Source organism: Megalobrama amblycephala, linkage group LG5 (assembly GCF_018812025.1).
Source record: "Megalobrama amblycephala isolate DHTTF-2021 linkage group LG5, ASM1881202v1, whole genome shotgun sequence".
In the NCBI taxonomy this organism is placed as follows: Eukaryota; Metazoa; Chordata; class Actinopteri; order Cypriniformes; family Xenocyprididae; genus Megalobrama; species Megalobrama amblycephala.
Genome location: NC_063048.1, coordinates 5,161,507 through 5,188,936, shown reverse-complemented (window position 1 = coordinate 5,188,936; position 27,430 = coordinate 5,161,507). Strand labels below are relative to the sequence as shown.

Sequence of the window (27,430 nt, the reverse complement as noted above, 5' to 3'; positions counted from 1 at the left end):
TTAATCAGTCCAGCTTCATAGTTTCTAAAAACAGCCGGATCAGTTATGATTATTATTATTATTTTTAGTGAATTGAGTATAAATTATGTACTCAATTTATACCGAAATGCTTAAAATATACACTCAAAAAAATGATGACTTTATTTAAACAGCTTATTTTGATTCAACACCATTGTATTAAGTTTCTGGTTCAAGTTTAATTGCTTCATGTTAAACTGACTTAAAACGATTACTTTTTGACTTAACTTACTGTTTTCATATTAAAATAACATGTTTCAATCAAGTAAACTCAACCAGGACTCAGTCAAACAGGACTTTCACTTCCCATCATGCTTTGCAAAGGGGCTGATCTGGGAGAGTAAATGTTGAAATAAAGTGTTATTTTAAGCAGTTTTTAGCAACATAAGAAAATGGAGGGACTTTTTAATGTTTACTTTCTATTATGTTGGTATTTAAAAGTTTCTGTTATGTTAATAGTTTTGGGGTTACCATTGTGGTGAAGTGTAGAACATGTGCTTGGGTTATCTAACAATTATCTAACAATAACTAAAGTTGTTTAATAATAAAAACAACTATATTGGTCATGCCATAGATGGAATAAACCCATCTTCTGGCTAACACTTAACAATAAGAGTCTTTACAGAGTAAAGATTTTGTAAACGGTGTGAAAATTGTTCTTGAATGCATTCACTAAATAAACTAATCCATTAAACTGGGTTACTTTTTTCAATTTCTGTTTGATATTCATTTTAGGATAATTAAACTTAATGGTTTTGGACAAAATTAAGAATGTTAACCTGATTCAACTAAATGGCATTGAGTTAACCTTATGTAATAAATGTAAGTTAACTGAAATAAATAATGTTAATTAAATTCAACATAAACAAATTATGTGGGACCTGTTGACATAAAAAAATTAAGTAAATCCAAATTATCATTTTTTTAGTGTATAATATAATATAATATAATATAATATAATATATAATATAATAATATAATATAATATAATATAATATATATATAATATATAATTTTAAATATAAAATGTACATTTTTATTGATTTTTGTTTTGTGTATTAATGTGTGTATTAAAATTGTATAATCAATTTAAACTAAATATTCACAGAAAGTATAGATAATTGATATTGCTATTTATTTTTATGAATTATGAGTGTAAAATGTACAAAATTTTACTGTACATACACAAAAAGTATACACCTTTATTATTATTAATATAATACATTTATAAAAGTCCACATTGAAAATATGATTCAAAATTAAATGTAAATGTAAATATGTTAAAATTTTAAGATTTAAAAACAAACAAACTAACAAGAATTTTGCCATGCAATTAATAAATATCTCAGGTTGACCACTACTTTATATTAATGTTTTTGTGGGTCATTTTATATATTTGGCCCCTCTATGTAAATATTTAAATGCTTTTTGCAGAGGTCATTGGTTCATTTTGAGCTCAGGGATTCAGTGCCTAAATGAGCACAACACTAAAATGTTATATGGAACTAAATATGCACTTTTTGTCATGCCATGTAATGCTGGCAAGATCAAATGTTTAGTAAACAGTCAAACAAAACAGACTTTAAACATGTCTCCCGTTCCCTTTGAACTGAAAGATCATTCATCAACTATCATTGCCTACAGTAGTTTAAGCAGCCTTGCTTTGCTCATTAAAAATAGTTCAGTCTCACATGCTAAAAAAAGCATCCTGCTTGTCTCTCTGACATCTCTTTGAGAGTGCCATTTGTCATTGATTTCGGTTGAATGTGTCCGGCTCTGAACATGTGGCATGTTTCCCCTCCTGTCGGTGGATGCATCAGGAAGCGTTTTCCATGTGAAGTGGCTTTATAATTGCTCAGGCTTTGAGTGGCCGTTGTGTGAAAGCCGTGTGTGTTGTGTGTGTGTGTTACAGATGAGCAGCAGTGCTGCGAGCCCCATGGCAGCCAGCAGCAGCACCGCAGCCGGACGCGGATCCGGAAAGGCCACCAGCTTCATCCCTGAGCTCCAGAGCATGATGTAAGTGGATGAAAGCTTTCCCATCTAAAATCATTCAGAAAACTCTAATGTGTTCCTGCCCTTACAACAAATACTGTGGAGGTGTGCGTTGATGACTGATTAACATATTCATATATGTCATTTACATGCTACTCCAAGATAATTCAGAGACGATTATGGTTGCTACCTTGGAAGTTTTTTTCCCCATAAGATAGCACATTACTCATTGCTAATTTTATAAAGTGCCAATTAGGGCTGTCACAATTCCTCGATTTAAGTTTGAGTACTTAATTTAAAAAAATGTTGATTTAACCGGCAAAATACCGGAAGTGGCGCATTCCACAGATGAGAATCCGTGAACCACATTATAAGGTTGAACAATATATTAAAACCATTTAAAAATCATAATATAGCATAGTGCTATTGTGAAACTCACAAAGGCTGTGATTCAGTTGAATAAATATATGCACTGTGGGACACTTTTATTATTTACATGCGCGCAGGTTACGTGTTTCTTCCACGTAGTGGAATAAACGCAGTGGAATATTAAATTATGTATTTTAACAGTGTTGTTCAAAGAAACCATATGATTACACTGTAAAAAAGAAGTGTTGGTTTAATTTAAGTAAGTTTGTTGCCTTAAAATTGAGTTCATTGAAATTAAAAATTTGAGTTGATACAATGAAGGCAATTGGTTTAATAAACAGAAACTCAAAATATGTTATCTGAACCACATTAATTATTTAAGTTGATTTGACAAAAGAAAAAATGTTGTGATGATAAATCATGAAAATAATTTTTTACAGTGTACTTGCTTTTGATTCCTTTATTTGAACCAATTTATTGTTATTATATATGTATTTAAAGTCAATTTAAAGGCTATTGTTCTCTTAAGTCTATTTTTATTACCACAAAAAAATATCCGATTAATCGTCAAATTAATCAACCGATTACTCGATTACCAAAATAATCGTTAGTGACAGCCCTAGCGCCAATGATGCAAGTCTTGAGTAGAGTCAGTCTGGATTTCCCATCACTGTGCCACGGCAGAAAACCACTTTACGGTTTACCAAAGTATCAATTAATGCTTATTATTTTGTCCATCAGAAATAATGAAGAGTTTGCTTATTGGAAACCGCATCAGTGTTTGCGGTTCTGTGGATGTACTTCGGCACACGACAGTATTTTTGTCAGAAACCCTGTTTTTCCGTCAAAAACCTTAAGTGTAGTTGATCTTGGAATGAATAATATTAAGCTCAATCTATAAAGCGAGCGGCCAGGTCTAGAAAACTGCTTCACCGAAAGCACAAAGGAGTCATAAAGTAAATTTACATGCCGATCCATTGACTTCCCTCCAACAGAGCGTTTGCGGTTTGACCTAGTGAGAGATATTCTTTAGGAAAGCCACAGAGAAATTCATCCTGATGTTCTGCTTTGAATCCCACCTGAGAAGACCTTCAAACTCATGCAAATCACAACAACACTGTTTTACTGTGTGTTTACCTCGTGTAGGCTGATGATACTGAGGGTTTGTGAAGAGCTAAAAAACACCTCCCCTTTTTGTTAAGTCAGAAATGGTCAACAAAGGTATTTTGTAAAGTTATGTTTTACATAAATAAAATGAAACATTTTAAGCACATTTTCATCCACAAATTTGGTGTAATTTTATTTTAGTGTCTTGTTACACATTACATGTAGTTACTGTAGTAATAAATATAACATTCTGCATAATTACATGCAGCTAACCTTACAATAAACCTAATCCTAACTATAACCCTATAAGTACATGTAGTTAATTTATATCACTCAGTTCTTAAATGTATAATTACACTGTAACAAGGACACCTTAAAATAAAGTTTAACTCCAAATTCTTATTACTATGTAATAAGTATGTAATAACAATAATGCTGTCCATAATTTTTAAATAAAAATAAATATTACATTTTGTTTTAACATTTACAATAAGTATTTATAAATAGAAATCAGCATAAATTAATTTCAGTACAAAATAGTACTGAATATAGTTATGTATAATTATGTAAGAATTTTTATACAGTTAAAAAAAATTGCATTATTTTTTATTACGGAATGTGCATAATTATAAAAAAAAAAAAAAAAAAAATCAGGATAAAGTAACATTTATTTATTTATTTTTTTTTTTTCTTTGGAGTTTGCAGTGTAATATGACCCTGACATTTCTTGACGTTTTTTTGCTCATCTGTTTTTCTTACACAATCTTTTATCCTGTAATGAAATCATCCCTGCCAAGATTAGAAATATTACCATAAGAAATATCTCTTGTTTTCAACAGCTTGTTTGGCCTGTACAGCAGCCTAAAATCATTGTGCATGTCTCCTATATCTGCTGTGATGAGTAACATCATGTTGATTTTCTCCAGGGCCGATTCCTTCTTTTTTTTTTGTCATTGTTTCGAGTCATAAATACGAAGTGCTCCGTGCCTGTAGAATCTCACTTCACTGCACGCGGTCATATCATTTTAGAACATTTCCTTTTGTTGAAAAAGAAAATCACATGACCCTGCGACTCCATAAAGGGCTTTGGATTGCAGTCTTATATTTTTGAAAGACATTTAATTATAGCTTGCAGTCAAAGGCATTTTTGATGGAGACTAAATGGCCTCCAATTGCAAAGATTTTCTTCCTCTTTTGGCAGGCGCTGCGCTGAGTGATGATATGGAGATATTATATTCCAGCATCTAACAATCTGTTGCATTCATCTGTGTCACACTGTACAGTTATTGTCAGCGACGCGTTTTCCTCATGCTTTTTGATTTGCAGCTGAAACTGAAGTGTAAAAATCCTCTTACGAAGAAGAGAAATAAGGTTTGTAAAAAGTCAGCTGGGGCTTGGCATCTGTGCGTACTGTAAAACAGACTCTCGGGTGTTTTTGACGCTGTCTGCCTTGGGCACGCCGGCTGTCTGGAAAAGTGAGGGAGGAAAATGTAAAGACAGTTTCCTCTGCCGCCTCTTGCCGTGACTGTCTGCCGCCCCGTGCCTTCATGGAGGTCTCTAATTGAGATCACTTGTACTTATAAATGGTAGGAAGTTTTGTGGTTCAATGAGAGAAGCATTAGAACCATAGAGTGTGGCTCTTAAAATTAAAATGAGGCTACCGTTTAACTTTCTTAATCAGCTAAATACGTCTCTCTCCAGGCATTTTTGTGCTTTTTCATCTTAACAGAGTCGTTTTTAATAGTGGCAGACCAATATGGGGTTTTCAGTGGCAGATGCTGATATCTAAAGGGCAGAAAATATAAAAAAAGGAAAAAGTGCATCGTCAGTTATCAAAGCTTTTGATTTTGATTTTGATTTTAGAAGTGTTAAAAAAAAAAAACCCCTAAATATATCTTGATCGGCATTATGGCCATAATTATTGGCTGATTAAAATAACGTTGTAGATTAATTAGCCTTGCTGATTCATTCCTCGACAGTCTAACACTATTTCTGAGCACAATTAAATGTTGTTTTGTCATGTTTATGAGCAGATCTTTTTGAAATGACAACATGACCATGATTATAGTGTGGTCAGGTAAAGGTGATGTCTGCAATGGGTGTACGCTAAATTACATCTTTGCTCGGATTGTTTTTGTGAAACCATCTCGTTACAAAAACAATAGTGGCCGCAGAGGTTTTTAGTGCACTAACATGTTGCTAATTTGCTATTTGACAGCAAAAGAGGGCTGATATCTCTTTGACTGCTGCGTGCAGTCTGAAGCATTGCATGGTAAAATTCCAATCATTCAGTCGTGCTATAATCCGGTGCGCTCTAAAGAGTGCTTACTTTGGCCAGGAATTTCAATGATACATGCATAAGGTGCTAAAGATAACACAGACGGTTTAATATGGCCAACGTCCTGCTATTCTGTTCTCTGTGGATTCGACCAGCCTTCATCCTTCTCTCTGAAAGCCCTGTCCAATTAAAATACATTTATTGTACTGCAGTAAGGTAAGCAGTGTCTGTAATGATGGATGATTTTCTAGCTAGACAACGAGAAAGTATCGAACATTGAACACCACAGCTGAGCTTTGCACGTCTGTTCGGTCTAGAATCTGAAAAGTAGACTGAAACTTGATTATTATGTTTATTATTAAGGTAAAAATAATATTAAACAACCAAATTCCAGTGGGTAACCATTATTTCCCATTGATTGTTCAGATTTTGATTAGAATTCCATTGCGAATGCTGTTTAAACATGTATTTATTGGGTGTTTACTTCATGCAAAGTGATCCATTGCCATCGAATGCTAATTGGCTGTCAACTTCAATCAAACAAATAAACTGAAATGGCAAATTAAACAAACAAGTGAAAACAAATCATATGCTTCTGGTGGGATTCATTCAGGACAGATTTGTCTATCTCCACTGCGATGCTTCAGCCGACAGACCCGTATTGAATGTGTGTTTTATCACGGCAGAAGTCGTTCCTGAGGCGATGCACTTAGACTGCTTCCCTTTAACTGTTGCCGACTTCAAGTGTATCATGGCCTGTGGTTGTAACCTGATCAAAGTGGGTTTTTAAGCGAGTCCTCTGTGAACTCCAGGGTTCATCACCGCCGCTGTGCCAATTGCATGAAATTCTTCTGTTTAAGTGATTTGAAATTGCATTTTTGTGGCATCAGATGTTTCAGAATAACCTAGTCCATATTATCATGTTGGCAATGGTGTTTAAAAATACCTGAAGTCATTATTTAGTTTCAGTCTATTTTTGACGATTAATTTTAGCACCTATTTTATTTTGCCACAATTATTTGTGGCACGGTGTTAGTACTACTGTAGTCAGACAAAACCCACACCAGCATTTTTGTGGGCTGCAAGTCCTGCCTGTTTTTTCTGTTATACTGCAAGAACGATACGGTATGAGCAAGAAAAAGCTATTAGATCTGAAACGCATTGTTGGAATATGGAAATATTAGTGCACAAAAAATGTGGAAATCACAAACTGTGGCTTTTATATTGCTTTTTTTTTTTTCGGGCTGCATTGAGGGAAATTTCCTGACTGTATTTTTACAGCCATTAATTAGACTTTTATATATATATATATATATATATATATATATATATATATATGTATGTCTAAGTATATATATATATATATATATATATATATAATATAATATAATATAATATAATATAATAATTTTTTTTTCATTGTAGAACACTAATGACGTAAATGCATAAGTGAGACTAAAGCACTTTTAATGCTTCTAATACCCATTGCATGTCCATATGCTGTTTTTTTTAGAGACGTATTGTTATTCAATTAAATGTGACGTATTTTGTGTTTTTGTCTCACTATCTGTAATTAGTGGCTATGAGCAGGGAACCATACGGCCCCTACGCCATGAGCTGTTTGTAATGTCAGTCCCTTTATTATTATACACCATGTAATTGCTTTTTACAATTGTACATTGTATCTCCTGTCACTTCCAGTATGTGTGCAGTGCAGTTGTTATTTCTAACATGTTTTGCTTGTTTACTTAATGGTTAGCAAGTTAATATTATGTTTCAGAACTCAATACTGTTGACAACATTATTTATATATATATATATATATATATATATATATATATATATATATATATATATATATATATATATATATATATATATATATGTATGTATATATTTAATATTTAAAATGATATTTAAAATGTTACAAAATATTTCTATTTCAAATATGTTGTTCTTTTTAATCCTGAAAACAACAAAAATATGAAGCAGCACAACCGTTTTCAACATTTTCTTTCTTTTTTTTTTCTGAAGGATCATGTTAGATTGAAGACCGGAGTAATGATGAAAATTCAGCTTTGTATCACAGGAATGTAAAATATTTAAAATATATTCAAATGCATTTTTTAAAAAAGTAATATTTCACAATATTACTGTTTTTACTGTGTTTTTAATCAAATAAGTGAAGCCTTGGTAAGCAATGTGCATGAGAGACTTCTTTCAAAAACGTTAAAATATCTTACCATCCCCAAACTTTTTAATTGTAGTTTATATATAACATAACAGACTGTTTTTCTGAAGTAGTAATGTTACCAACAAAAAAATACCTTGTTTTTTGGACGTGGGGTATGCTAGTACTATGGTATTCTTTGAAGTATATTGGAGTACATTGCATTTACACTCTGAAATACTTTACTATTTGTACCATGGTATAGGCTGATTTTCCTTTTTATTTTGGACTTTGCAGTAGGATTTTGTTTTCCCACAATGTTCTTTCGTTTGTGCAATCGACATTGTGAAATAAATCCTCATTGAAAGGGTCATATAATATCTGGGAGAAAAACACAATCATATTTTATATTCAGGAAAAAGTTGATGATGGAAAAGCCATTTATGTGTCTTTGTGGGAACGTAATGAGACTGTGCGAATGTAGCACTTTAATTTACTCCCAACAATTAGGTGAACGTCAGCCACTTACTGTAATTAAATAAGGCATTAAGATTCAGAGTTGTCGGGAAGCGTCGAGTGGCATTCCCAGGCAGGACGGCCCACTGTCCTCTCGTGGCATTGCTTTCAGCCGCCTAACTGCATTTACAGCGATCTGCTACAGGACCTGGGTGAAACCATGGGCCGTTGACTAGCAACGTGTAGGCATTTGTCTAATTCGGGCTTCTGTCTCCTGGGCTACAGCCTGTATAAAACCTTCTGTGCTTTCAAGGCCCCTCGAATGTTTTCGTAAACTTGGATGGAGACGAGTCGCATTGGAAGCAAACATCAGTAATGAGCTGGCACACAGACTCTCTGGTTAACCAGACTGTAATTTGGGAACTGAAAAGAACCTCTCATCACTATTGAGTATTTGTTTACCACAGTTTAACTCTAGTGTTTCTGCACAGAGGCTCTCACTGAAAGACGCCTTAACTGTTGCTGTTCTGATCTTTGTCATGTTGGACTTGGAATGTCCATATAGTCATATCGATGTGTTTTCTGTCATTCTTTAAATTAAATGTACATACTGTTACTTATGCCATCATATAGGCTCTGTTGTAAAACCTAGTAAGCTGTCTTACCTACATAGCCAATGTTCTAAGTCAGAATTCTTACTGAAATATTTAAAGGTGCTAAAGAGGATGTTTTGTTTTATACATTGTTGCAATATTACTTGAAACTGTCTTTACTAAGTGATAAAGACTATTTATTAGGTGCACTGAAAGGAATAATATTAATATACATCATCTGTGCACGAGGTAGGGCCTTAAAAACATCAGCCAATCGTTTACGCCCTCTGGCTTGTCAATCACTGCCGTGACGTTCCGTGTGAGAGATGTGCGCGGATTGGCTCTCTGGCTTGTCAATCACTGCCATGACGTTCCTTGTGAGAGACGTGCACGGCTGCGCGCTCCAGTAACTTTCCACACTCCACAGGCACCGCATGCAATGTTTTTGTCAGGAGACAGGAGTAACAACTGCAGATTATGAGTTACCTGCGGTGAGTCCAACATAATGAATCCACTAACACGACACAGCGAATGCCGGTGGTAAACACTCGTGTTCCAACACTTGTGCACGAGTTTTGGGAGGTGTTCCCTCAAAATGAGCTGTGAAGGAGGGGGGTTGTTCTTACGCATGCGCTCATTTAAAAAACTCACTAACAGTCTTTGGTTTCTCAGTCGACGGAAACATCCTCTTTAGCACCTTTAAGGCCCCGTTTACACTAGTGTGTTTTCATTTTAAAATGCATAACTTTTGCTACCATTACGCCTGTCATTTACACTACTCTGGTGTTTTCGACCCTCGAAAACTGAGACTTTCGAAAACACTGCACAGACCGTTTTAGTTTGAAAACACTGGGGTTGTGTTTCAGTGTAAAAGGACCAAAATGGAGACTTTTGGAAACGATGGCGTGGCTGCGCAAACAATAACATGGAGTCTGAACTGTCTTCGGTTGTGAAGTGTAGACGGAGATCGTTTCTGAAACGCTGTGGAAATGCCAGTGTATATTAGGATCATTTTAATTTTAAAGGTGCCCTAGAATTTAAAATTGAATTTACCTCAGCATAGTTAAATAGAGTTCTGTACATGGAAATGACATACAGTGGGTCTCAAACACCATTGTTTCCTCCTTCTTATGTAAATTTGATTTTTGTAAAAGACCACTGAAGAACAGGCGAATCTCAACATAATACCGACTGTGACACAACAGTCGGGATCATTAATATGTACGCCCCCAACTTTTGCATATGCCAGCCCATGTTCAAGGCATTAGACAAGCCAGCATTAACGTTGGGAGCAGCACAGCTGAATCAACAGACGTTATGCAGGTAAGCAAGCAAGGACAATAGCGAAAAATGGCAGATGGAGCAATAATAACTGACATGATCCATGATATCATGATATTTTTAGTGATATTTGTAAATTGTCTTTCTGAATGTTTCATTAGCCTGTTGCTAATGTACTGTTAAATGTGGTTAAAGTTACCATTGTTTCTTACTGTATTCACGGAGCCAGAGCCATGTATAGGTCTGTATAATTGTGTAGGTGTGTAGGTCTGTATAATTCATAAACAACTTCATTCTTTATAAATCTCTCCAACAGTGTAACGTTAGCTTTAGCCCCGTTAGCATACTATCAAACTCATTCAGAATCAAATGTAATCATCCAAATAAATACTATACTTACATGATCTGATGCTGCATGACAAACACTTTGTAAAGATCCATTTTGAGGGTTATATTAGCGGTGTGAACTTAGTTTATGCAATGTATTATAGAGTTGCGAGCTTGGGGGCGGGGAGCGAGCATTTAAAGGGGACATGCACAGATTAGGCACATTTCTAATTATGCCCCAAAATAGGCAGTTAAAAAATTTAATAATAAAAAATCTATGGGGTATTTTGAGCTGAAACTTCACAGACCCGTTCAGGGGACACATTAGACTTATATTACATCTTGTGAAAAGGAGTTCTAGGGCACCTTTAAAACACCATTTTTAAAAATGAAAATGCAGTAGTGTAAACACGGCCTAAGTGATCGATTTAGAACTGCATAGTCTAGGCAGCAATTCTAGTGTATTTTTGTGCAAAGTGCACTGGAGCCTCAAGTTTGGTGTTAAAATATTGCTAAACTATTGACATGATACTGCAAGAAGAGTAAAAAAAAAATATTGGGTAAAGTAATACGTTTTTAATTTTATCAATTCATCTACACTTGCTTTTGGTATTGAATGAGCTCAAAATATACACTTAGTTTCAAAATTTTGGGGTCAATATGATTTTTACCATTATTCAGCAAGGTTAAATTAATGCTGCATTTTAATTTGCATTTTAATCCTGCGGATAATTTCTTATCTCACACGTTTTTGATGATTTGGGTAATTTTATTGCACACAGCTTACACACAGTACAGGAAGGCTTTATTTGAATCGTTGAAGTACATTTAAAAAAAAAAAAAAAAAAAGACAACTAAACAGTCAGTAATAAAATAAGGTCTAACAGGTGGGTCTAACAGTAGTATCCAGGTAAGAAATACTACAGAAATGAAATAATCAAATGTAAAATAATAATGGATAATTTTCATTCTAAAAATTACATACAGAACAAAAGTTATTCAGTCAAGGGCAACAAGTGATTTTCTTTGTCTTTTGTTCTTTGATTAACATGACAGACAACAGCAGGTTTATTAGGCTGCTGTCACTTTAAGAGCTTATGCACAGATCCAATATACTGTTACACATCATGCGTTTTCTGTCAACTATTTAAATACTCAGCAAGAATACATAATTTTGTATGTATTTGACCATTTAAGGGCAAATAAGCCACGAAAAAGATCTCCATTTAGTACTTGTGAGCTGTTTGAGAGGTGGCTTTATGAGAGCGGCACTTATACAGATCAGTGGTGCATGCGCTTTTGGTGTGAGCATGAAACCTGTGGGAATGACTAAAATTAGGTGCAATACAAGCACAATTCACCCGGGGCAAATGGGAGGAGGTGGTTGTCTAAATTTGCTGTTGGAGAGAAGAGGGTGAGAACGAGAAGCTGGTATCTGTGTATTGATACTGCAGAAAAGAAATATTGTAACCATTTCAGATATTTCAGTATTGATACATATCGAAATATCGATATTTTTGACAACACTAATTGACAATGATATAAACATTGTCATCACTGCGCACATCCGCATTCATCTAAATAAGTCAGCTGGCTGACAATTCTAGAATTTTGGTCAAACAGGCTATTTTCTCTGTGTATAAAACATATAATACTCTTCAAATGATTATTCATATATCTAAATATGCACTACTTTAACAACAAGACAAGGTGATGTAGCTGTTGTGGAAAAACTAATAAAGAATAGCAGTCACAGCAGCAATCCTTCTCCCTTCCACCATGTTTAAAGTCTATGGCATGCCCAACTTATATCAAAATTATCCCTGAGCTTCCCGGTGGTAAATACGACTTGAAGAGGGCGTTCATGACCAATTTTTAGCTAGGAAACTCGTATTTACGATAATTCCGATAGCACGTGAAGGCAGCATAAATTGGATGAAAGTCACAGTTAAGACATTTAAAAGATTTTTTTATTTTAAATAAGAATTCTGAAAAAAAGGGTCATTGTTTCCACAAAAATATGTAGCAGCACTACTGTTTTTAATATTGATGATAATAAGATTTTTTTTTTTTTTTTTGAGCAGCAAATCAACATATTAGAATGATTTCAGAAGGATCATGTGACACTGAAGACTGATGAAAATTTAATTTTTTCTGTCACAGTAATAAATAAATCTTTAACATATATTCAAATAGAAAGCAGGTGTTTTACATTGTAGTAATATTTTTCAATATTACTGTTATTATTGTGGTTTTGATCAAATAATTGCAGCCATAACAATCTGTTACTGATCCCAAACTTTTGAAAACCAATAATGTATTCACTTGTTTCAGGACATGCGTTCAATGCACATTAAATAAATGCAGTGCTACCCTAAAATTTGTTCAAAAAGGGTGTCCTAATTATGCTGCCTACATGGGATACCTTAAAACGCTGCCTGTGTAGTCCGCTTACTAGATTTTGGAACAGAGCCATTGAATTTGTTCTGATTCTTAAGTTAAAATAGTGTCTGTAACATGACGTAATATCAACAAACAAGGACTGATTACATCTGAAATCTACGTCTGATGGTGCATGTTTTTAACGTTCTTTTTGTCTCTCGTAGCAGCTGACAGCAGTGAAATTAAAGAACAGTATGCTCTGGAAGCATTTATTTACTTCATAATGAACTCCCTACATAACAATGCCAGTAAGCCAACTGCAGTCTCGCCCATCGCATCTCGCAATACTTCTGGGAAAAGGCCCGGAACAATAGAGAGATTCCTGTGCATATGAATCTCATGTTTTGAAGTCGAAACAGAATAAGTAGGTGCTATAGATTCTCTGTGTTCTTCTTGGTTGAGGTTTTATGAATGCTGTACTGCTAGACCGATAATGATCGATGGCTTGAAGTGCGCAAAACAAAAATCAGAGAAGAAGGTTTTGCAACCTTCTTATTAAAAGCATACATTGAGGATCTGCTTATTTAAAGCATGCTTTCTATAGAAAGAACTTTTGAATTGATTTATGATGCATTCGAACGTTTTCAAACTAGGACGAAACTCCAAGCTTGTTTTGATATAAATGTAGAAACTCTTCACTCGACGCCCAGTCGTAGCATCAATATTTAAGCATCTTCAAATTACCTTAGCTGAGTATTGTTTGTGCATTTACATGTCTTTTTCTGTTTCCTCTCACATTAATTGTAGCGCCATTTACCCGATCCAGAAGAATCATGTTTATTAATAAGATGCCTTGTTAATATTTAGACGTCGTGAGAATGTCGAGAGAGATCTCTTGTTGTCTTTGTCAGCGAAATGACAGCTTGAACTCTGAAGTCCATGGAAAGCTCCAGGTTTTTCACGTTGCTTTCAAACCTCCCCAAGTATATCAAACTCCTCATTTTTCAGTGGAAAACAACTTCTTAGGAGATTCGCCTTTGGACGTCTAATGCATATTTAACAGCAAGGAGGAACGTTTTAATAGACAGTGTCAACCTCGGTGAGGGAGTCTTTCTGATTAATTTTACATAAGGCCTGGCCTTTATACTCCACTGAGTGGCTGTTATTTCCCCAAAGGATTCAGTGATATACTGAAACACCTTTACAAGTAGTTTTGTGCTCGCAGTGAACACACGAGACAATGAAACAGGAGCCATGATGTCTAGTTCAGTAACTATAGCAGCCTGCCGAATGCCGTCAGAGGATGAGTCAACAGCCGTTCCAATCAGAAAAACAGTGTTGTTGACAACGTTCTCAGTTGTGGGGTTAATTCTTAATGACTGTTTTTCTCCTCTGAGTTTTATCGTGCCTCGTGTTTGGAGTCTCAACTTCTCCAAAAATCGTTCTCGGCCCATTTGCGGCACGCTGATAATAGCTAATTGATTTCATTTAGACCGTGTCCCGTTGTCAGGGAGGTTGAAGCTCCATGCAAGGCCTATGTTAACTGTTGGGTCACAGGGAAAAATTGTGCTGAACGCAAATAATCAAATGCAACTAACCATGTAATAGTGCTTAATATAGATTATTTTGGTATTCCTCTATTTTTTTTGGTGCAAATTTGATTGTATAATTGCTAAACTAATAATTATCCAACTGTTTGTTTTTACATTTCTGCCTGGACAATTATTTTGTTGTTTAGGCATTCACAAAATAAGTCAATTTCTGTAATTCAGTCATGTTAAAAAGTTAGTTCACCCAGAAATGAAATTTTTGTCATTAATTACTCACCCTCATGTTGTTCCACACCTGTAAGACTTTCGTTCATCTTCGGAACACAAAGTAAGATATTTTTATTAATTTAAAAAAAAAATTAAGTTTAGTTTTTTTCTCCCCCATAAAAGCAACATAATTACCACATTCAAGGTCCAGACAAATGGTAAAGACATCGTTAAAATAGTCAGCGTGACTGAAGTGGTTCAGCGTTAATGTCATGAAGCGATGAGAAAACTTAAAAATAATGAGTCGGCGTTCTGATGTAGAACACAAAGCCTGCACTGTCTACACAACCTAAACAGCATAGGAGAATGACACAGAAGAGAAGAGAATAAATTGTTGAATAAAGTAGTTATTTTTGTTTTGCACACAAAATGTATTCTTGTCGCTTCATAACATTAAAGTTAAACCACTGTAGTCACGTTGACTATTTTAATTGTTTTTACTACTTTCTGGACCTTGAATTATGTTGCTTAATATGGGGGATTAAAAAAAAACTCTCAGATTTCATCAAAAATATCTTACTTTGTGTTCCGAAGATGAACGAAGGTCTTGCAGGTTTGGAACGACATGAGGTTGAGTAATCAATGACAGAAATTTTTGGGTGAACTAACCCTTTAATGATTTTGCATATTATTAGGCACATGGAGTCAATGTCGTTATTATTAATAACTTTTGTGTTTGATTTTAAGTTTGACGTTTTGGTTACTTAATTGTGGTCACCGCTTGATGTCCAATGTAAAATCTGGGTCCTGAAGCAAAACCAGTTGAGAAGCACTTGATTAACCCACATGAATGATTTAGTCCTAATGGCACATGGTGATTATGTTCTGGTTAGTGTTTTTATATTCTGCTAATTATAAGTAACAAAAAACAAAACAAAACTCTTTTATAGTGTAAGGGTCCAGGTTCCAGTGTTGCTTGTTTATTTTAAAATGCAAGATTCATTTGGATTCACAGGAATCTCTTGATCGTTCTTGTGCTTTTTTCCTAAAAGTACTGCAAAATTTTATTGCTGAATTCCAAATTCTTCAGTTCCACACAGCTCAAGATGTTCGACAGTGCTATAGTAATATCCTTAAGTGCAGTAGACATGGCCTAAAGACCTTTAAAATCTGTGAGATGACAAAGTGTTTCTTTTGTGGTTTCAAAACACTTGTAACAGAAGACGAGAACGGGATACTATAGAATCAGACCCGGCATGTAAAGAGCCGCTGCATTGCTCCTCGAGCAGATATCCGATATGCGCAGGTGTGTGCGATGGTTTCTGTAGCGAGTGATTGCTGTGGTCAGATTACCATGCCAGTTAGAGAGGGGTATTTTGTCCTTTAAAGCTAATGTTTGGATTTCCACGTGCATTGCGGCCATGCACGTTCTGCATGCTGCTCACACTCACGCTCCGGCTTCCGTAATTAGCCCTGACGTGCTTTCTGGCACGAAAGCACAGACTGCTGATCAGTAGGCTCATGACGTCATTTCATCCCTGTTTTTCGCCATCATGCTCTCCTGTGTTATCCGTTTTGTTTGAGCATTTTTCTGCAATTTCGTGGACTTGTTTACATCAGCTAACTCAAATTTGAATGTTTAAAACTGTAATCACAAAATGCATACGTGTTTTTCCAGTTAGCTGTTGGGATGGTGCTTTCTGAGCCAGGTCGGAGACAGACAGTTTGACTCCCAGCTCTTCACTTATTGTTTACATATCAAAAATGTACATTTTTAAGGGGAAATAAAGCATTACAAGGGCCTATTCGAAAACACTCCATTTCTCCTGCGGTGAGCTGCGGAGCCACAGTTGGAAAAGGAAGCCAAGGTTGAGGAAGAATGCCAATGCAGCGCGTCCAGTTTTCCTGCTCTCATTCCGGGCATTTTTACGTTCTGTTTTCCCTTATAGCCCTTGTGCGTATCATGTTATAATTTTTTAAAGTAATGTTCTGGCCTATGAAAATTTTGCATTCCTGTCGAGGTTAAATCAATACGCCGGGCAAGTTTTGGCTGTGGCAAACAGGTAAAGCCTTGTTAAAAGCAGTTGCTGGAATCACTTCATTACGGCACAATCAAAACAGCCAAGTTGAGTCGATGTCCAGTTATCTGAACATTTCATAATTTACCCTTGAAACCGCCTGAGGCTTTGACTGGAGAAAGTGGGTTGCATGAATCGCCTGATAAATGTAGAAATATTAGAGCTTGAAAACGTTTTTTTGTTTTTCTTTTTGAAAGAAATAACTGCTTTGGATTGTTAGTCGTCTGTTTATACAGTATATTTTTTCTGTAGCAATATTCTTCCACTGCTTTGCCAATTGCTCCGAAAAATCAAATAAGAAATGTAGGAGGCACTTTAACAGCCTTCTACATCAAAATGTGCCAGTGTCTGCGGGCGAATGAGTGTTTCTGATGTAAAGGTTGTAGTCGAATGTCGCTTTGGTGTTATTGATTGATCTTTTTTTGATCTTTGATCTTGATGATCTTGATGCATCAGAATTAACATTGTGTTTAGTCCTGCAAAACTCAAATTTTGCATGACCACAATGCCAAATTTGTGCCAAAGGAACCCAAGACATTGATTCAGCAAACATATAGCCAAAATATACACACACAGTGGAATATTGAATATATACAGTGGTCTTTTTTTTTTTATTTAGACATAGTTTTTTGAATATATTTTTAAAGATTTAATGAAAAGTTGAGATATAATAAATAAGATTCAGCACTGTTTCAAGGTGATCAATCAATGTAAGCAAATTGGTGACATTGATCATGTGACTTTTTTGTGCAGAAGGTCTCAAATCAAGCTGTATATCATGGATCATCAGGTTTTGTCCATGCCGGCTCATCTTTTCATGTAAACTGCCATGCAAAAACTTACATTTCTAAAGAAAGTGTTGTAAAAATAGAAGCATTCTCACTAGTGCTCTCAGATTACTATTTGAAATATATATTTGTAAAGTACTGTCCTCTGAATCCGAAATCTCTTTATTATTATTTCTTTTCATTGCTGAGGTGGTCTGAAAGGCGTCTCGAGCTCATGGTATGAGGGGGCCATTCATTATCGGAGCTGTTTGTCTGGATTCCAGCTCCATAATCCTCCTCTTTAAATACACTTACATCAACCATTGGCTCCGTCCCTCGTATACAATCCACTGCCTATGAATTCTGTATTTTCATGTATATTTCCATCAGCGACTGCTTCAAACGGTGATATATCAGAGGCGCTGGGTTGGCTGGCTATGATTTAAAGATGGTTTGTGGCCACTCTGATGGTTTGTTGACTGGGTTTCCACGTTACAGAAGTCGGGTCTCTTCGTGTTATGGGACTATTTATTGTTTCCCACTTTTAATGTTATGTTTGGCTGACTGAGACTCCATGGTTAAGTGTTTGATTATTTTCTGAGAAGCTCCCTTCAAGTTTGTATGAGACATCAATGCCCCTCTTTGTCATGTAGAGAAGCATATTGGATACGGTGTGTGGCGCAGGATCTCCATGGGGGAAGTGGCTCTTTTTTAATAGTAAGGAACTTCAACAAATGTCGTCTTTGGCATTTTGTCTAGCAGATTCTGAGGCTTTGAGTCAATTAAATTTAAATGAAAAATGTCTTAATTTCAAATTAAATGCATTTTTATGTTATTAAGATGCACTATTGTAAATGCTTCAACAATGCTTTTAAATGGTCGAAGCATTGTTCAGATTGCATAGAAATGAATGCAGTTGAAAAAAATTCAAAACAAAAATGTAGTATTTAGTCTGAGATCACTATAAAACTTTTATTGCAGTTTTTTTAATGCAAATTGAGTATAAATTAAAAGTTATTGAATTGAAAAATGCACAAGATTTTGAGAATGTTTTTGTTTGACTTTAACGACAACAGCACTGAAGTTACATGAACAAAACCTGAAGATCATGATTTGAGATGTTCGTGAGCGATGTTACTCAATTAAGTAAAATTCACACCTAGAAATAGTGTAGAATTTAAAATATTTCATTTTCATTGTACACAAAGTTTCTTTATTTGGAAAACTTCAAAAAGTCAAGATGTGGTCTCAGATTTGAGGAAAGCTGCACAATTATGATTTGTTCTCTCGTTTCTCTGTTTGCTTTGAGCAGCTCCAGCAGATTCTGCATCACTTTGTCTCATATCGCATTACAGCCTTGTGCTCTGAGGAATCAAGGCTCATTTTCCTTCACTGTTCAGTCTGTAATATGTCTAATTATGTTTCCTTTTCTTGTTTTCTGACACACTGTCCGTTATCATTGATTTTGGTCTCCTGAAGCTGTCCGGTCATGGCCGGGTAATTACAGTTTGTGAGTTTTTATCGCACGCATTACGTTTGTGACAAACTCACGCTAAGGAAATGCACATGGTCTGAGAGATGCAGTGATTTGGTCCTAACGTGTCACACATGGCGTAAATTATTTCAAGCCTTCCGCTGCCAATACGGCCGATAGATGTCCTTGATGTTGAAGCCAAGATAAATGCAACCTTTTTTTTCCCCCTCACAAATTAAGTTTTGATGAAATAAAACAATGCAGATATGAAAGCAAAAAAGTATAAACCACTCACCAAAGAGATCATTTCATTTGTCAGTCAGTGCATAGTACTTCAGACTGCTAGATCAACTGATGCCTTTAAATTTGAGAGTTTTCTTGACTAGAAAATAATTGGGGATTTAAATTTCTCAATTGAAAAAACAAGCCCTCCGCCTGGCTGTAGATATTGCATTTCATTAACATTCAACTTTCTTTTGAATAAGCTGGACGTCTCTGACTGCTCACTCTCTGAGGTTTGGTTACTCAGGTCGCGTTTCGTCCATTAATGTTGTTTTTCTAGCGTAAACGAGAGATGTGATTATCAATTAGCTGAATGAAGCCGCTCAATCCAGGCCAGGATATCAGCACTCGTTCTAAATGAGAAGCACATGTCACCTCTGAGCCCAACAACACGCTGCTAATTGATTAGTGACGCTCTAAGAAATTTGCCAAGAGCTTGTTTAACATCTGTACGTGTTGTATGTGACGGCCGTTTGTCACCTGAAGGAGCTTGAGCGTTTCTAGTCGTAAATAATGTTTGTGTTTGTGTAAACGTGGAAATGTGACAGGATGTTTGTGCTGCTGCAATGCTCTCTCGTTTTTCAGGGTCATGTTTTTTTATTTTTTTTAATTTTTACTGTTGATGTAATTCTAAAATAACGATTGTAGGACGTATTTTTAGTATCCTATTATCTAGACCACCACTCTAAAAGCATCGCTATTATAGTTTATTATATTATAACTATATTATAGTTAAAGTTATTCCAATCCTGAACCCTAACCCTGTTAACTATTAACCATATACTTAACCAAATATAATTTGTCATTATAAACGTAAAATATAATGAATTAAAATCAGTCATTAATTAGAATTTCGTCAGCTATGTGTCACCATTCAGCGTCTTTGTAAATGACAGCCCTGTTTATTTTAAGAGTCTATATAAAAGAGTCTTTCTACTATATGAGATACGTTTAACTTATAGAGAATCAAGAAATTAAATGTTTTTTTTTTCATTTTTGTTTGCTAGAACAACAGTATGAGACTTTTATAGACTCCTTCTGCAGTGCGTTTTGTCAAAAAGCTCCATTGAATTGGCATTTTCTTTTCTTTTGCATGTTTGAAAAAGCCTAAACTAAGCTGAATGCAAATAAAGAGAAAAATAAAACATGCAACTGCTTTGTTTAAGTGCTTTTCAGATTATAGTGCTTTTCAGATTACACTTTACAATAAGGTCTCATTTATTAACATCAGTTAATGTGTTAATTAACGTGAACTAACAATGAGCAATACATTTGTTACAGTATTTATTAATCTTTGTAAACCTTAGTTAATAAAAATCCAGCTGTTCATTGTTTGTTAGTTCACAGTGCATTAAGTAATATTAACAAATACAACTTTTGTTTTTAAATATGTACTAATAAATGTTGAAAGTAACATTAACTGAGATTAATAAATGCTGTAAAAGTATTGTTCATTCTTAGTTTATGTTAATTAATGTAGTTAACTAATGAAACCTTATTGTAAAGTTTTATTTTTTTTGTTCATTTTGATACTAGAACAACAGCTGTCTAGTGGCAGTTTGTGCTTTAAATCAGTGCAAGGCTTTTGAAATGTTTACTGATTATGGAAGGTTTATACAGTTCCAGATTAATATAAAGCTGTATATTCTATGGTTTAGGAGAGTTCAAGGTATAACACTCCTCTTCGGTCTGGTGTTTTTAGAGACGCCACCTTAAACGCCTTGATGTGTGCCGACAGTGATGACAAAACCATGTAGTTCACGCTGTCTGGCTCGAAATCAGTATCCTGCCTCCATATGTTTGTCTAGAAGGGCCTCAGGTTACGTCGACATGAGACACTTGATGAGGAAAATACTGTAAGTACAATCTCTGATTGCTTAGTCAACAGTGTTTTGTATTTTTATTTCCATATGTACTGTGTGATAAGATCAGGATTTGTTTGGATTTTACATGTTAGTACTTTTTTGAATAGCTGAGGTATTCAAATAGGTTTTGCATAGATTGTGTTTTACATGTGGTTTTTTTGTGTGCTGTATAATGCTGGACTTAATTTTCACTCCCGGTGTTGCTCTCACAGTATGTGAGGACCAAAAAAAATGTATATACCCCTTCTGCAGTGCATATTAAAAAGCTCCATTCAATTGGCACTTTATTTCCTTTTGCATGTTTGAAAAAGCCTAAACTAAGCTGAACGCAAATAAAGAGCGTTTGCATGTTTGTTTAAGCGCTTTTCATTCATAAGGATAAATATAAGCTCCCTCGTTAACCAGGTTTGTGCATTTGTCAATTAACATTAACCCCCGCAAATCCTACACATAATATCCAGCCATTCAATTTTGAACTGAAGGTTTCCACATCTTGTTCTAATGTAGCTCTGTAAATTGAAACAGAGTGAATGTTTATACATCCAGAAGGGTTTTTCTCTTTCTTCGTCTCGTCGTCCCACATATGTGTTTTTAAGTTACACAAACATGTCAGCAACTTAGCATGCATACAAACATAAACACGGCGACTTTTAATGTTCCCGAAGCGGCGTGCGTGCGCGTGCGCTGTTGGTTATCAACCCGTTCGCAGAGCTTGACTTCTGTGTGACCCGACGCTGAACCACAGTGAAATGAAAATAATTTTTCACAGCACTCACCCCAAAAAAGTTCTGCTGACATGGAGTCACCGAGCTGAAAAGACTGTTAGACGCCATAGCCACACGTCGGCTCTCTCCTCTTCTGGAGGTCGTGGTGACCCTTGAAGTCCTAAACTGGGAGCACAAATCATATCAAGGCATCTGAAGGGAAAGCGCACAGCTACAAACAAACAAAAACAGTCCGCATGATCCCCAGCAGTCTGCAGCCGAGGAGAGCGTTCAGGCACAGATACCAACGGATGGAAACGGCATATACGAGTGTGGTTAGAGCGTACTTACTGACTTGTTGGGTCTCTGTGACTGGGGTTGACCCACTCTGATTAACCATTTACGCCCCAGTGGCTCCCTCCTGTCGTCCTGGGGAAATCTCGTGCACCGCACTTGTGGTTCTGTGGTTGTTTGTGAGGGGAATGAGACATTCTCGCAATCCAAAAACGTGTAAGCTTTAAAACACACTTTTTTCCCCTCCTGATGGGCTGTTACTGGAGAGGCTGGGTCATGTGTTTGGTGACATCAGAGCAGTGAAGAGGGCTCAGCCCTCTTGTCAGTGGTCCTGCGTTTCCTACTCTCATCCAGCGGGATGCAACCTCAGCTCCTGTGAATCCGAAAGGAAGGGGCTGGGATTTTCAGCACTTTTTCACTCTTTCAACTCCTCTTCTGCAGTGCATTTTGTCTTTTGCATGTTTGAAAAAGCCTTTTACCTTATAGGGATTGAAGAAATTAAATGAGTTTTCCATTTTGATGTCTAGTGCCAGTTTGTGCATTTATAGCAATTTCAACTCCTCGTGTGTTTTTGAAGCGTTTCTTTCTTTCTCAGTCTCTCCACGTTGCTGTCACACTCTCACAAAGCCGGTCCTGCTTCCCCGTTTTCCTTCCTGTACATTTCTGTATTTATTATTTCTCTGTCCTGCGTTCTTCCCGCATGGGTGGTGTTTAGTCTCCAGGTGTGTCTCTGCACAAGTTGCATAATCGTCTCTTTGAGAAATGACAGTCTGGAGGGGATCCTGCGTTCACTCTTGGATCACGTCTGCCTCTCGTAACGCCTTAACGAGTGCATCAGCAGCCGTGATTCACCCGTCTGTTTTGCGCTCCTCGCGGGTTTGGATTTTGGCACGCGGTCAGCGCTCTGCACAGAGTATGCGGCTTAGGTGTTTGTGTAAGCGTAGAAAAAAATGTGGCGAGATATTTGTGCTTCTGCAGCACTCGCTCTCTCTCTCTCCTGTTTTGGGGTCATGTTAGGTGCTATCTTGAAAGTGTTCATGTGACTTTAAAATAAAAATCACGCTTCCTAGTATCTAGACCAACATGAAGGAGGGACTGAGCCCTATCTACAGAGCAGAATATTACTTGAGGATGGACTCTCTTGACTTGGACCAGTAAGTAGGCACCTAGCAACCTAGAAACCATCCACAAAAGCTTAGCATCATGGTGGCAAGTTTGCCTAGACTGCTGTATTATGAAATGGTGCATATGAAAATAATGAAAATCTCAGCTCAGAGGATGTGGTGTGGTTATAACAGGAAATGGTTCACCCACAGCAGGCCATTCCCTAAACGTCTTCTCCTGAGGGGGCGTCTGAGAACAAGGGTGATCAGCGACAACAAATCTAAGCACGATCTGTGCTTTTTTCTTTGCATTTTTTTTTTTTTAATTTAAACAGTGAGCCGTACTACTTTCATTTCAGTGCAAAATCCCGTGCTGGTATAGTATTGCATCGGACATATGAAAATGTTAATTCATTGTCATTCCTTTGTATGATAATGAGGCTCATCTTTGAGCTAACCAGATTCTCAAACTTCAGTGGTTATTACTGATTTCCTGACACAATTAATGATTGAGTTTTTGACATGCGCACACTGCATCGTGCTGCTTAGAGTTATATATATGCTGCTTATATTTATCAATTAGTAAAAACATAGTGCCCAAAATAAAGTGTCTGTGGATGAGAGTATGAAGTGAGGACTAATGGGACGTAGTTTTGCTCCTCTTGACAGATGATGAGTGGTAGGAGAATAACACTACAGTCATTTATGACATTTAACAACAACTGCAGCTCGCTCCTTGCGTCATACGTCATTAGGCCATTTCTTCGTCATTGTACATTCGCAGTCCTTTTCGGTTTTGGCTTTCAATCCGATAAAGTGTTTACATGTCCTCTCGATCGGATTAGAAAAGGAATAAACCACCCCTTCCAATCAGTTCCAAATTTCTTTCGGATCGAGCTTCCTATTTCTTTTTTGTTATTCCCTTAAATCCTTTTTAATCTTTTTCATTATTTAATTCCTTTAAAAAAAAAAAAAAAATCACCTCAATGTTCAAGACATGGTTATGGCCTAAACCTATTGTAGGAGAGTTCAAAACAAAATTAGGAACCTTTAATATTATATTGGCACTGTAACTCTTGTGTGGAAGAGCTTTGCCGCTCACTGTCTTTTAGCTGTATTCAGCACGCTTCTGCGAATAAGGCACACATTACGATCAGTTATGTGATTTGTGTAGTTCCTTTCGTGACTCAGATGCTAAAACAACACAGACAGCATGTGCAAATAAATGCTAGCAGGAAGCGCAATTGGTGAATGTATTTTCATTCTTTATTTTCCACCTCAGAATTTAGTGATTTTTTTTTTTTTTTTTTTTTTTTCTTCACACTTTAAGATCACACGAGAAACTCCTGACTGTACATTCTGCTAATTATAGCTGCTCATGAGACAGACTGTATTTTCATTCATGGCGTTGAGTTTCTGCTGTCTCTAAACACGTCAGCGTCGCAGCGAATATCTGCTCTTTGTCGGGCGAGCACTGGTGGTCTTCCTGCGAGCATGGTTTCACTGTGGTCCGTGTGTGTGTGTGTGTGTGTGTGTGTGTGTGTGTGTGTGTGTGTGCCCTTCTAAGGCCCGGCTTTAACTTGGCCGGATTCAGTACGGACCACACAGGCATAAACCGGGCATTAGATGTAGAACATTATTCCTGGCTGCCGGAGGAAGTGCGCACTAATGCTTCTAGGAGACATTACACCCCTGCATGATTTCACACATTCATAAATTAGAGCTGCTATGAGTTTACCATTGAAAGCCATGCTCAATTGCTTTAAATAACATTAGAGGTTGCATTTGTTAGTTTAAATTCAATCATTGCCGTCAATTGGGCTTGTCCTCGAGGGCATGAAATTGTTAATCGTGAACTGTCGTTCATGTTTCTCGGTTTTGTCGTCACATGTGAATACAAGTGTAGAACTTGTAATTAATATACCTTTTCTGAAGTCAGACAGATAAAAACAGACTCTAGATTTGAAACTTAAATATTATATTTAAGATTGATATTTAAGAAGCTTTCATAAGACTATACTACATTTCCTTGTATTATTTGCAGTTAATGCAACTACATTAATTATTTAATAATCAAATATTTTTTTATTGCAAATTTTATATTTTGACAGTTTGTAATCAGAAGAAAAAAGTTGCTTAAGTCTTGATTTTGTCCATTGGAATTTGATTGCATTCAATGTGGTTATGATATAATTTATAGTTTTTATATTATAGTTATATAGTTGTATAGTTATAGCCCTGCTTACATCATCAGAAAAGACATTTCAGGGAGGGTAAAATTGTTCACTCACTCAGTCGTTCATTCACTCCTTCAATTACTCACTTGTTCACTCCTTCTCTCACTCACTTGTTCACTCCTTCTCTCACTCACTCGTTCACTCTTTCTCTCACTCACTCGTTCTCCTTCTCTCACTCACTCATTCACTCTTTTTCTCACTCACTTGTTCTCTCCTTCACTCACTCACTCGTTCTCTCCTTCACCCGTTCACTCCACTTACTCATTCTCTCCTTCACTCCCTCATTCATTCATTTGTTTATTTATTTATTTTTTTTAAATAACAAGCACTGATATATTGCACACAATAGGATGAGGACCCATTTTTTTTTTCAACCCAAGACGTTTTTTTTTTTTTTTTTTTTAGTACACAGGCGTCTTTTACAGTCTCACAAAATATAACTCCATAAATTATGGTCCCTAGGACTGTTTTGTGAGTGTTGATGGCCAAATTGACCTAATGATGCAGAACGCTGCAGACTTCATGCTGGAAAAGGTCAGGACGAGTTAAACCGCAGCTGTGATCTGAACTGCTGTTTACGCATTCAGCACATCGCAGAACTCTGGGATATGACAAGATCACGCTTGGCAGGTCTCGCCAACCCCAGTGGCTTTCGCTTGCGGCACAGGCACATCGTGAGAATGGCAATTAAAGGAGAAGAACCTGTTATTTCTGACAATTATCACAAGTCTGGAACTGGCACTTTGAGTGCTGAGTGACGTTTGAAGAGGCTTCAGCAGCCTGTGACTCACTGTCACACATGCATGCTGTCTAATATGACGTCGCAGGTGGCGTAACGTCACAATGTCATTTAAGCCTTTATTTGAGAACTAGTCATTTTTTCTTCAGTTTAAGGGGTAGAAAAGGTTTATTAATGACACTTGTTGATTGGATAGCCTGAACTTTACTTTTAACTTGCATGTTTCAAGCATCAATCCATCAACAATAATAGTTTTTTTTTCTTTAATTTTCTTTAATTTCTTTCAACCTGAAAACGTTGTGTGTCAAAGCACATATAAAGGTTTAATTTCTCCAATCAGCAGTTGTTGCTGGTTAAGTGTCTGCTACTCTTTTGCTGCTGTTTGATAGGAAAGTTGCACCAGAATAATACTTTTAAGTATTTAGATATATGCAGTATCTACAGTTGAGACTAGAGCATAAGTGAGCCTCATTAGTTAAAATCATTTTTACATTTTTACATTATTTATTTATTTATTTTTTTTTTTTAAGTTTTGCTAAATGTTTAAGCAAAACCATCTCTTATTCTGATGCTGTGATCAGATTCTGCATGTGGCTAATAGACAAAACAGCCTTAAAACTCTCTTTATTGATGTGCTTTTGTTCCTATATTGTTTTTACACTGTAAAGCCCATAAAATACTCAAAGCTGCAGATACATTTTGGTGAATTGGAGTTTTAAATATAGAGCTTATAAAAAGAAATGTGAAAAAAGTAAGCCAACTAGATTGCATTTTAGGTGTTAAGAATGCATTTTTATTTATTTATTCAATATTTTATGTACTTAATAAATAATTCATGTTTTTTATATTGTTATTTCTGTTGTTTTTGCAGCTTCATAAGCTCGGTTTATTGCAATTTGTGTCAAGCATGCATTTAGTTTATACATCTTTTTAAAATCTTATAATACTTGGAATTAATATCATTCTTAATTATAAAACCACTTTTTCACTCATTGAATGATTTAGAAATGATCTTTGAGACAAATGCATGTTTAACAAACAAAATTGTGTTTTTGATGTCTAATGAGCTTCCCAATGTTTCCTCCGCTCAGTTGTGGTAATGAGCTTCGAAAGGATGAAGGGAAATGATGCAAATCACATCAGCCTCAAAAATATTT

The 27,430-nt window shown here is 36.0% G+C and overlaps 2 protein-coding genes across 7 annotated transcripts in view; one reads left to right on the top strand and one right to left on the bottom strand.

The window, feature by feature from the left end:
• The window catches only part of runx2a (RUNX family transcription factor 2a), a 76,006-nt gene extending 52,669 nt beyond the window's left edge, over window positions 1–23,337 (bottom strand). The window contains exons 1-2 of one of the 3 annotated variants that reach the window (XM_048190387.1): window positions 22,252–23,337; window positions 21,973–22,086 (exon numbers count right to left, since the gene is read on the bottom strand). In XM_048190387.1, the coding sequence (XP_048046344.1) occupies window positions 21,973–21,994 (22 nt within the window). In that variant the 5' untranslated portion in view covers window positions 21,995–22,086; window positions 22,252–23,337. Of the gene's footprint in view, window positions 1–21,972; window positions 22,224–22,251 lie in introns of those variants that run through there. The other 2 variants (XM_048190385.1, XM_048190386.1) reach the window with 2 other exon arrangements.
• Window positions 1–27,430, top strand: part of supt3h (SPT3 homolog, SAGA and STAGA complex component) — a 146,658-nt gene that overhangs the window by 7,098 nt on the left and 112,130 nt on the right. For 3 of the 4 annotated variants that reach the window (XR_007184866.1, XM_048190388.1, XM_048190389.1), the window contains exon 2: window positions 1,931–2,034. The exons of the other annotated variant lie outside the window; for it this stretch is intronic. Coding sequence is in view for 2 of the 3 variants with exons in the window: in XM_048190388.1 (XP_048046345.1) it covers window positions 1,931–2,034 (104 nt within the window). In the remaining variant the exon portion in view is untranslated. The remainder of the gene's footprint in view (window positions 1–1,930; window positions 2,035–27,430) is intronic. 4 annotated transcript variants of the gene reach the window in all.